General features: G+C 46.2%; 1 protein-coding gene across 2 annotated transcripts in view; it reads right to left on the reverse strand.

The window, feature by feature from the left end:
- Nucleotides 1-10,081: 10,081 nt before the first annotated feature.
- PDE4B (phosphodiesterase 4B) overlaps nucleotides 10,082-12,204 on the reverse strand; it is a 353,352-nt gene continuing 351,229 nt past the window's right edge. For both annotated transcript variants that reach the window (XM_077823896.1, XM_077823897.1), the window contains one exon: nucleotides 10,082-12,105. In XM_077823896.1, coding sequence (XP_077680022.1) covers nucleotides 11,740-12,105 — 366 coding nt within the window. In that variant the 3' untranslated portion in view covers nucleotides 10,082-11,739. The remainder of the gene's footprint in view (nucleotides 12,106-12,204) is intronic.

Consider the following 12,204-nt stretch of genomic DNA (forward strand, 5'->3'; position numbering starts at 1 on the left):
ACTACAGTACTTGCATCAGGTGAATTGAAAATACTATTTCTTTTGTTTTTTACAATGCAAATACTTGTAATCAAAAATTAAGTGAGCACTGTACACTTTGTATTCTGTGTTGTAATTGAAATCAATATATTTGAAAATGTAGAAAACATCCCAAAATATTTAAATAAATGGTATTTTATTATTGTTTAATTTTGTTTAATGGTATTCTATTATTGTTATTAATTTTTTTAATTCCTTGGCAGCCCTAATTAGTACAAATGGTGAATTTGGTGGCAATAGACTGAGCTGATCCAAGACTGCATCGTTCCGAGGGTACACAGATATGTGCAGGCCACCATATGACCCAGTAGCCTGAAGCAATTCCTTGTGGGAGTTCTTATGTGATCCTTGAGGGACACATAGATTTGTGCTACTAAGTTATTTAGACACCTAACTGCCACTTCTTGAAGTAGGGCTACATAATAATTACCACATGCTAGCGACTATCTCTGGGTTTCCAGTTCTTGGGGAGAAAAGACTGAAACCTTTTAACTCTAAGTCTAAATGAGACAAGGAGTAAATACTTGATGATGGCAGCAAAGATACCAGATAAAGACTCACCAGGTACATCTGTGTATGTGTGGCAGTTATTCACCGGGAGAGGGGAAGCAGGTTGTCACCCCTGCTATGAACCAAAGGTACTTCCTTTGTCCCAGATGGATAGCAACATGGAAATATATGTCCAGCAAACTGAGGGGAACATATCAATCTCCAGTCTCCAGGGAAGCGACACTGGAATTGAGGGTGACCATCCTGAATCTGATTTTCTTGCCAAAGTGGTTCAACTTTCTTAGATCTAGATTGGAATGAAGGCCACCAGATTTCTTGGGGACCAGGAACAGAAGCCTTTCACTCTGTGTTGGTAAAGAACCCCCTCAATTGCTTGCACTTCCAGAAGAGACCATACTTCTTGAAGCAATGGAGTCTCGTGAGGTGGCTCCCTGAATAGTAAAGCTGGGTTGGGAAAAGGAAGGGAGGTGAATGGGGAAACATATCCCTCTTTTACTGTGCTAAGCACCCAATGTCTTTCCAAGCACCCCAAAAGAGAGATAGGCATCTTCTGCATCAAGGAGATATAGACAGTGGCAGGCCTTGATGAAGCAGTCAGAACGACTACTTGGAAGCTGAAGATATCTGGCAAGAAAGGCCTGCTGTTGATGAAGCCGGCTGGCAATGTCAAGGAGGTCTAGACCTTCTCTTTGTGGAATCCTGTGACTTTTGTGGAAAGGCTGATCTCTAATAAAGGTGAGATCTAAACTGTTTCCTCTTTGTCACTGGGTGTAAACTCCTGGAGAATGAAGTGTTGCATGGGAATCTTTCGGGGTGCAGCTTGTATAGTCAGTTTTTTTGGAAAGTAGCTAAGAGCTTTCAAAGGGCAAATCCTCAATTGTATTTTGCATCTCCCTTTGAATGCCAGAGGCCTGAAACCAGGAAGAGCACCCCATGGAGATGGCAGTGGCCACAGACCATAAGGCCATGTTCAAGGGGGATGTTCAGGCTGTGAGGCATCCTTCTGAAACCAGAGCCAGGAACTCTTCCCTGTATTCTTCTGGAAACTTGTCAGCAAATTTAGAAATTTAAGACAAATTAATAGAAGTATATTTAGACAAGAGAGCTGGATAGTTGTCCATTCTCATTTGAAGAGTAGTGGTAGAATAAACCTTCTGGTCATATGAATCCAGTCTCTTGAATGCCTAGTCTTTAGGATGGGACTGTCAAGAGTGCTCATTAGCAGCCGTGAATCTGGAACTGGATGGGTTAAAAAACTAATCAAAGTCCTGCTGACGGATTTGATAACATCTGTCCACCAATTTTGCGGTAGGTGGTTTAAAGGCCAGGATCTGCCAGAGGGTTTTTGCTAGCTCCAGCAAGTCTTCTTTAATCAGAAGGGCAACCCTTCCTGGGGCAGTGGTCTGTAAAATATCAAGCAGGCTGCATGGGTTTTCTTACACAAGCTCAGCCTGCACTCCTGAGGAAGTAACCACTCTCTTCATCAGGTCCTGAAAGACCTTGAAGTCCCTGGGGGAGTGGGCAGAGGGAAGGCTTCAACTCTGGAGTAATGGCTTCATCTGGAGAAGAAGATGAGATATAGGGGGAACATCTAGGCATGCCTCCATTATTTCTCCTTTCTCCATTGGATGGATGGTAGCAGGAGCCTGACCAGAGATTTCCTGTACTGGAGGGGCGACCTCCTGTTAGACTATGATGAAGGTTTAGAATCCCTCGGAGCAACCCAAGACCAGTAAGGTGACAGGAGAAACTGCAATGTCTGAGACGCCATACTGATGCCTCTCTTTAAGAAAACCAGTACTGGTCCATAGGTCGGGTAACCCTACTTGGTACAAGGTCTCTAACATGATCTAAAAGACCTTCTAGGTGATACAGGTGCCTCCCTTTCAGAGTCTGAAGAGGAAACACAGGTTTCTTCAGAAAAGGGAGGGGCAGGCATTGCTGGGGTTCATGGTGGTCTGGGCACGTGAGACGCCCGTGCAGCCACAGGATGAGGTGGCTGGAACATCAAGAAGGTGATCGGTGCCAGGAGTGCTGACGGTGCCAGCACATAGTGGGGTGGAGCTGCCCCAACTGGAGCCGGCTGTAACACTGGAGAGGCTGGGAAGGGGAGGCACAGACAATCCCTTACAGCTAGGAAGGCCTGCGGAATTGATGGGACCGAGGCAGGTAAGCGTTCAACTAGGAGACCTGGCGGTGCTGATGGGGTCCGAATCAGCAGTATTGAAGAAGATGGAGTGGTAAAGGTGAGACACCAGACTTGACGGCGTTGCCTCACACAGCAAGTGAGAGCCTATGCTTATGATACCTTGAACTGATACCGGAGGACTTATTGGAAGCCTTTTTGTGAGGTGAAAACTGAGATTTTGAGCACTTGTCGGTGTCAGAATGCTTGGAACCCTTCAAGGAGGCCATGGCGGAAATCAAAGAGCGGTTGTTTTTCTGCAGACTTGTGTTTGGGATCTTTGGTAGTGGGTGGGACACACCTCAACTTGGAGTCCGTTATTTCATGGTTGGGATCCAGTTTGGAAGGGAGACTCTGACATCTTCATCTCATGGACTTTGAGGAGGAAATCCCTCTATTTTAGTCCTTGTAGTGGAAACAGTTCTAATAGTTCCTGTGTCTCTCAAATGTCCCTCACCAAGGCAGATCTAATAGCTTTTATGCCTATTTGAGAGGGGAGAAATGGCCTTGCATGTAGCCCACTGCTTGAATCCTGGTGACTTTTTTCATTCCACCAGTTTTTCCTAAACAAGCAATAACCAACTACATTAACTTATACAATAGAAGTAACTACATATAACTATTTACAATAAAATTGTTTTGATAACCCAAAGCTAAAGCTACAGGAGGCTTCAGTTCTCTACACAGGTGATGAGAAGGAACTGAGAGGGAGGCCACACACACATGCCTTCTATGCCCTTGGCTGGGTGCGTGAAGAGACCCGGGGGCATGTGCCACCTAGGGGTACTGCTGGCAAAAGTCTCCAAATCTGAGTGCTTTGGGTGCACATAGATCTGCTGTGGAAAGTATAAGTGCATAGTCACTCAAAGGAAAGTCCGAGTTAAGAAGTTAAATATCACTCCGGAGAGACAACAATGAAAGACAGCTCTAAGAGTATATTGTTTATGGAGCTAAGGGTGCAGTTTAGTGACTTGACAGGAGAGTTTTCTATATAACAGGAAATAAAATAGCCTGGAACTGAGCCTAGCCTAAAAGCCATCATTTTCAGCTAATCATAGACATTCAGTCCTTGAAAAAGACTCCAAAGTATTTTCTTCCTGTGAGAGAAGATGAACCTGCCACATTCACAGCTCTCAACAGACACCATTAATAATTGTGTTCTTAATAAGCATGTGTTTTGAACTCATTGGATGCCTCAGTGATGTCCCACTTCAAAGAATAGCTGTGAGCCTCCCTGTCATCCGGTTGTCTTTAGCAATGTTGCATGCTGTAAGGGTGACTATTCCAGCACTTCCTTTTCCTTGGTACACCACAAACATTTCAGTTAACTGACATGGGCTTATCCAGCTTGCAAAGATCACAGGCACAAACACCTCTGTTGACTAACTGAAATAATAGAAAAGAAAGCTGTCCGGTAAGAGTAGGCAACTCAGACTTCTACACCAGCTACATAGCCCATTCCTCCATGCTTTGGCCATGGGGCTGGGCTATACGGAATTAATATGCAGCACACAAGCCTTTCTCCAGCCACACTCTGATGTAACAGTATTTCTACAGCCAGGAATAATAATTAACAAATAAAGTACATTTAGGCTTTACCACAGCAAAGAACATGCAAAAACAATGCTGAAATAGATCTTCTTTTAATTAAAATCTAAATTAAGGCATTTTTGTCTACTAATGCTGTAACTGGGAAGGGAACCGGCTGCCTCATGTAGATCTAACTTTTGGAACTGATTTAGGGATAAGAGAGATTTCTACTTTCATTGCCATTCTCATCCTGTGTGGAAATGTAAAGAGACGCCTGATGAGTGTTCTCAACTATTTTGTTTATTGGTTTTTGGTCCTGTTCACTGTTGATCTCTTCCTCCCACCCTTCCTCCTCTTCCTTGGAGCCTAACAACTAATTGGTTGGTCCCAGCAACTGCTCTCCACACTGTGATGAGTTTAGGGTGACCACATGTCCCGATTTTATAGGGACAGTCCCAATATTTGGGGCTTTTTCTTATATAGGCTCCTATTACCCCCACCCCGTCCCGATTTTTCATACTTGCTATCTGGTCAGCCGAGATGAGTTTTTATTGGAAACAAATCAGCAGGGCTTGGCTTTATTGGCTTCCTTCTTTGTGTATTGGCATGTTCTGTAACATCCGGGCCACTCTGAGAATAGGGTTTGTTTGTTAGCTTGTGCTGTTGCTTTAAACTAGATGAACCAGGGGTCAAATGCAGCCAGTCAGCACTGTGAAAATACTGCACTGTGCGGGATGGGGGAGGAGGAATCCCTTTCCTAGGCTGTGGGGCCACTATAGGCTGTTACTCACCGCTGTGGTGGATGGCAGCAACTGGTCTGACCCCACCCACGTCCTGAACACTGGCATGCAGTAGGGCCCCCACCAGATGGTTGAGCTATTCACTGGACTGAGGATGGGCACCTCTTATGTGGCCCCAGAATCACAGCGTCCTCTCTGTGCAGTGGACCAACACTGGTTTCGTTGCCAGGGAGTCTTTGGGGGTACTGAAGAAAGGGTAGGTTTTGGGTCCTATATAAACAGTGGCTATTTCAGACTTGCCAGTCCTACATAGACAATGGCGTTGCAGATCCTGCTTTGGGTCTGGCAGTGCTCAGGCCTTTGATCTTGGAGCTGGGAAACAACGGCATCCAGATGGCTTTGCATCCCCTTCTGCCCTCACTCCTGGAAGGCCAGGGTGTGGGGTGAAGGCTCCTGCAATCCCATCTCCTGAGATGGCTGATGCTCCCCCACCCTCCATGTGCTGCTGCCCCCCAGCCAGGACCCAGCTTCTAACTTACCCACAGGAGTCTTCTGTGGCACCTACAATGGCCGCTTCTCTCCCTCCTGCTGGCTTCTGCGGGTGGTCGGCTACTTGTTCATCCTCAGGGGTCTGCCAAGTAAGGGCCAATGTGCTACAATCCAGAGAAGATGGCTGGAATCTTCAGGGAAGAGACACAGCTCCCTCCCCTGAGCCTTGTGGGCTTGGAGAAGAAAGAAATTATAGCTATCCCCACAGAAACGCTCATTCTGGCAGGTGCAGATACACAAGCAGCCCCAGCAGGGGCAGTCAGACACTCCATGGGGGCCAGAGTGCTGACTGGATATTCTCTCCCCTCAGCTTTTTCACTGCAACCCCTGCCAAGCCTCTTCTCCTCAGCTTTACTCTTCCTGTCTCCATTCTCTCTGTGGTGAGCCATGAAATTGACAAGAATGACAGCTGATGTAAGGAATGCAGTAGCTACACAGACACTGTGCGTCCTAACTACACCGACATAAGCCTTCCGCCTCTCACTGAGGTGGTGTTATTATGTCAGCATAGCAGGTGTGTTGCATCGGTGGGAGGACCATCTCAGTGTATACACCTCCATTGTTCCGTTGACAAAACAGTAGTGTAGACAAGGCCTCAGGCTCGCAGGGCTCGGGCTGAGAGGCTGTTTCATTGCTGCGTAGACGTCTGGGCTCGGGGTTGGGCCTGAACTCTGGGACCCACACCCACCCAAGCTGCAGGATCCTAGAACCCAGGCTGCAGCCCACGCCTGGAAGTCTACAAAGCAATGAACCGGTCCTGCAGCGTGAGCCCAAGTTGGCTGGCACGGGCCAGCTGTGGGTGTCTAGTTGCAGTGTAGCCAGGCCCTGTGTGGCTCGAAAGCTTGGCCCGCTCACCAACAGAAGCTGGTCCAATAAAAGATAGTGCCTCACCCACCTTGTCTCGCTACTATCCTGGGATCGACATGGCTACAACTACCCTGCATGCAGCTGTTTAGCAGCACACAGGAACATTGCACACAGCATGTGAAGAACTTCTTCTGATGAAATTACAGGAGACATTCAGGGAGATGATAGAATTACTTGATTGGAATAATGCCAGGGGCTGGGGCTGGGGAGGCGCTAACCCACCCTCTACACTTACAAAACGTGCCGGGGGGGGCCTCATTAACTGGTGCCCCTCTAGCAGCAGAGAGTGCTTAACCCTTGCTGGTTTAATACTGAATGAGAGCCAGTGCCACATGGCAAGGCCAAGGGGCCGTGTTAGGTGAAGTGTGGGTGGGGAGGAGGTGCGCCACAGGGAACTCCCTGTGAAATGGGTGTGTGTGGGAGGGGTGGTGGAAGGATAGGCAGGGCAGTGAGGGGAGCTACTGAGACTGGGGAGGAGGTGGTGGGGCAGCCAGCTCCAGGCTGGAAAGGTGCACCCCAGGAGTTCCTGCTGCTGTTCCTATGGCAATTATTTGGAGGCTGGTGCCCAGTGTCCTGCCTCCCACTGGGCACCCTCTGTGCCAACATCCCCTTGCCCCCCACCCAGGTGCCAGTGCTCTCTCCCATCCCCTACAGCACCCTGGCGGCTGGTGCACTGCTCCTGTCCCTCCCCTGGGCCAGGTGTTCCCATGGGATCCACGGTGGCTGGAAGGCAGGGTCAGGGAGTCCTACCTGCTCTCCTGTGGCTGGCCTTATCTTGTGCACTGTGCCACCACAGCCCCTCCTCCAGTCCCACACTAGTCTCTACTCAGCCCCCTCACATCCGTGTAGGGACAGAACCTAGCTGGGTCCTACTCAGTATTTGCCTCCCAAGATATTGGGGGTGGGGTGGGGAGGAAACAGAGCCTCCCCACCAAAATTTCCATAGCAGGGAAGGGGGTGCTAGGTTCCCCCCATGGCCAACTTCCATCTCCTGCCTGGAAGCTGCAGTCAAGGGAGCAGTGGCTTTTGTTGTTTGTTTCCTCATGCATATTCTCACCTGAAAGTTGATATTTTTTCTAAAGAAAGTTTCTTGTATTGATTGGCCTCCTGAGTTATTAAGGCCATGAGAAAATACAGTTTTTTTCCACTGGTTAAGAAAGTTTTCAGATGCTATTTTGTACTCAAAGAACTCACAAAGTCCTTCCACATAGTCACATGACCTTAAGTCCTAATGAGGCCTGTTTGAAGCCATTTCAGCTGGAAAGAGTTCACTGTTCAGTGCAGTACTTTGTACTCACAGTTACAGTAGCTCCTACTCACTTTCCAATATCTGCACGTGATGTGTCTGCAGTGAGTGACTATCGAAAAAAGCAAAAAGCTTTACAGTTCAATACATGACAGGTAGTAGGGGGAGGAGTCTGGAAGAAAATTCAGGGAGAATATTGGTATTCATTGTAAATTGGTATTTAGCTTGTAATGTCCCTAGTCATGCCATCTACTGCCCAGTTAAAGAACTAGAACGAGATGTGCCTTATCATCACTGTCTGGAAGAACTGGGTTGTATGTCTAATTTGGTTGATCAATACACTATTGTCAACTCTCATAATTTTATAGCAAGTCTTGCAATATTTGGGGGTGTTCTTAAAACCTTGGCACCTGTAATCAATTGGTTATGAGAGATTCTCAGCTTTTATTTAAAAAGAAAAAAAAGTAATTGTGACAAAGTTCCTCCTCTGCATAGGTGGGTGCTCCGCTTATTGGCGGATTTGCTTGCCTCAGAGGTTCACAGCAGCCCTCAGTTTGGCCACTTTCGTGGCTCAGATCTGCCGTTCACTCAGTTAGCCTCATCGCTGGCCAGCATGGGGAAAAGGAAGAAGAACAATCCCCGCAGTCTCTGCTGATCCACCTAGTGGATCGGGGAACAGGCCAGAGACCTTCCCCTCTGGTGGAACCCACAGTTCAGGTCAATTCCTCTGGTATCAAGTAGGGAGTTGCGGGGGATGGAGGGATGGGGGAAACCCGGGCCCGCCCTCTACTCTGGGTTCCAGCCCAGGGCCCTGTGGATTGCAGCTGTCTACAGTGGCTCCTGTAACAGCTGCATGACAGCTACAACTCCCTGGGCTACTTCCCCATGGCCTCCTCCCAACACCTTCTTTATTCTCACCACAGGACCTTCCTCCTGATGTCTGGTAATGCTTGTACTTCTCAGTCTTCCAGTAGTACGCCTTCTCACTCTCGGCTTCTTGCTCCTCTTGCTCCCAGCTCCTCGCACACACACCACAAACTGAAGTGAGCTCCTTTTTAAACCCAGGTGCCCTGATTAGCCTGCCTGTCTTAATTGATTCTGGCAGCTTCTTGATTGGCTGCAGGTGTTCTAATCAGCCGGTCTGCCTTGTTTCCAGAAAGTTCCTGATTGTTCTGGAACCTTCCCTGTTACCTTACCCAGGGAAAAGGGACCCACTTAACCTCGGGCTAATATATCTGCCTTCTATCACTTCCCTGTAGTCGCGGGACCTCCTGGTCAACCTCCTCCTGGCCCTGGCTAAAATGGCCATCTATAAAATCAGGGTGAGGAGGTTGGCCAATGGAGTCTCCTGTGACTGTGAGGCCTATTTCCGATCCTCTGTCCATTCACGTATCTGGGCAGAGTTCCTCTGGGCGGCGTCCACTGACTCCCTCGACGCTTTTGAGGAGCAATGGGTGCTGTCCGGGGTTCTCTGCTTGGTGTCCCCATTTGGTTCCCTTCATTTGACCCTTTGACCACACTCCTGTCCCTGTTATTTCATTAGTTGTCCCCCCAACTTATTTGGTGTCCAGGTCCTGTGGATTCCCCTCTTAGGCTAGGCGGGGGGGATCCTTTAGCAGATCCAATAGGATCACTCTCCTGTAGCCATCTGGCCTGACCCTGTCACAGTAAGTTTCTAGCTGTCATGACTGCAGAGAAAAATGTGACCAGCGTGAACCTTAATGACTTAAAATCCAGAAGACACAAAAGGACCCCCACATTATTTTTTGTAAATCTCATGATTTTTAAGCCAATCGCATAAGCTTTTGGACCCCTGACCTGTGATTTTAGGATGCTTGGGCATCAGAAAACTGTTACTCTAAGACTCATGAACCAGATTCTAAAACCTGAACAGAATTGTCTTTGGTTTGTGGCCCTGGATGGTGTGTGCAGGCACCCTGTCATTGTGACTAAGACAGAGAAAAGGTTAGAAGCCTCTCTTAAGAAGTGTCTGCCCATACTGCAGGAATTGCAACAGAACCAAGCCATGGAAGAGCCTAGAATGACTGATCACAGCACTGATGATTTTCACCATCAGGAAGGTTAAAGGTGAATAAGGAAGAAGCGGGTCTCTGAGTGCTGGACCCTTGTCCTGAGGCTCTGAATACGTGGAAGACTGGCCTCCTTGTGCTTACAGATTCTGGCTATGCAAGTGTTGCTTTGCTTTCTGGATGTAGAAAGCTGTTAAGCGTGGAGGCCTCGTTTTTATTTTACCATGGGAGCTGGTCAGTGATCATGTGTTTGCCTACTCCCAGAGTAGGCTGTTACATTTTGATGCTGCTTAGTGATCTCACATACAAAGTTGTTGATAAAAATAAACAGCCAGAAGAGCCCCAGCCTAGGTCATGCTTTCATTTATTCACTTCATATAAAAATCTCTTAAGAATGCATCTGAACACAATATATAATACTATAACATACATTGTGTGAAACTTCTGAAAACAATAAAATAACCACCTGGAACAATGCAGTGTTCAACAGACATACAAACCCATTGATCATGCACAACTGTGCTAATCTCATCAACTATTTAGTCACAAGTTGGACCGAAAGCTTGAAATATATTTTACAAACTGAGATTGACACCATTAATGATGCCTAACAAGCTTTCTCAGAAGAAGCTTCACAGCACAATTATTACATCAGTTCACATTTTGTCATAGAAATTCACATTGGGTTGTTCATATACTGGAACATGACATTTAATAGTTGGCAGCATTCACAGGGGGTTTCTTTTTCAGCGCTTCAGTAGTTTAAACAGCTCATGCTATTGCCCCCATTCCCAGTCATAAGATACAACTCTTCTTAACTCATCGTGAAAATGAAACTCCTGTGAGCCAATGCCACCTGAATGCCCTCTATGGGTTCCGTATGTCTCTTATGCTATGTTCAGGTTCTTCTATTTTATGCAATACAAAAGGTTACAAGAAAAAAAGGCAACTCTTATCCAGAGTTTTCTACACAATTAACACCACCGTTGACAGGCAATGTTAATTTATATAAATTAATAACTTACAAAACATTACATTATATACAGTCAGTAATAAATACACTGTTATAAACAGTAATGGACGTGTTAGAGCTCAAGGCAGTGCAGGAGAAGGATGATGGAACTAAACCTAGGAAACATGAACTACAGGTGAGAGAAACACAAAGATCCGAGCGTGCAACTTCCACTGAGCAAAGAAACTGCCAAAGGGAGAACGCACATCACACACTGCCTTATTACACTTAATTGTATACGTACTGCATTGTGCTAGAAAAACAGAACTATCCTTTATCCTGTGCACAACAAAAGTGAACCCCACTGAGGAAAAAATACGCTTGTGCACAGCAAGCAAACAGGAAAGATGTGCAATGGCATGAAATGACTTGAAAAGATCAGCTGGAGATTTAATGAGACTATTAAAGGTGCAGAAATGCAAAATTGGGGGTACCCCTTCTGTTTAGCCTGTAAAAATGATTAACCGCAATAAAGTGACAGATATTGCCCATGAGAGAAGGAAGACTTTCTTTTAACAGGAAGAATCAAAAAAGTATCCACCAATTTTGAAACACGTTGTGGAGAGTTTTATACTAAACTTTGTGTATTTAATAGGCTCTTGAAAAGACGTGAAAGTTTACAAAAAAGGCACACAGGTCCGCAGACAGGTGGTTAGGTGGACAGGTTTTAAATGTAGAGTTACTATTCAGTAGTTTCTATCAGACTAACTGGTATAAATCCCAAAACCTTAACAGTATAAAATCTCTCAGTTCTATGTCGTTCACTTTCAACCAGTTCAGTAACAATTCAAGCTGGCTCCGGAACAACACAATGTTTTAAGATGACAAGGCTTAAACTACAATGTAGATCATCTGTTAGTTTCCTGAGCAATCATTCCATACACGATCTTTAACCTTGACTCCAATCTCAAGTAGCTGGGAAGATCTTTTAGCCAATGTTAGACACAGGCCTAAGACCTAGATCGCAGGCTAGTCCAACAAGACAGCTTGCATGCTCATTAAGTGTTTAAAGTTCACCTACACACAGTACATTATGTATCAACAGGTGACATATCTTCTGTCACAATTTCTATATTAGCCTCTTCTTGTGATTCCCTTTTGTCTGGGTCAATCACACAGAGTGTCTTTGTATTGCTGAAATAGTGGATACTCTCACTCTCCTTTTCAGGTCCATCTGAATCCTCCTCTTCAAGAGTCAGTTCAAACTGGAACTTCTCCATTAGACCCTGACAGTCTCTATTCCGTTCATCAAGGGGAGGGGAGGGACTCTGAGGTATCATACTCTGGTACCAGTTCCTATTGTCTTCTAAAGTATCCAGGATGTCTTGTGCGTCAGGCTGCACTAGGTCTGCCCAGGTCTCCCAAAGTGGATGGACGATGTAATCAATGAATCCAACCTGAGAAACAAAGTATTACATACACATTACAAATGACTGATGCATTTTTTCAGAAAATATTCAGCAACACTAAGGACCTGATTCTGAGAAGCAGCCTTT

This window comes from Eretmochelys imbricata, chromosome 8 (genome assembly GCF_965152235.1).
Source record: "Eretmochelys imbricata isolate rEreImb1 chromosome 8, rEreImb1.hap1, whole genome shotgun sequence".
NCBI lineage: Eukaryota > Metazoa > Chordata > Testudines > Cheloniidae > Eretmochelys > Eretmochelys imbricata.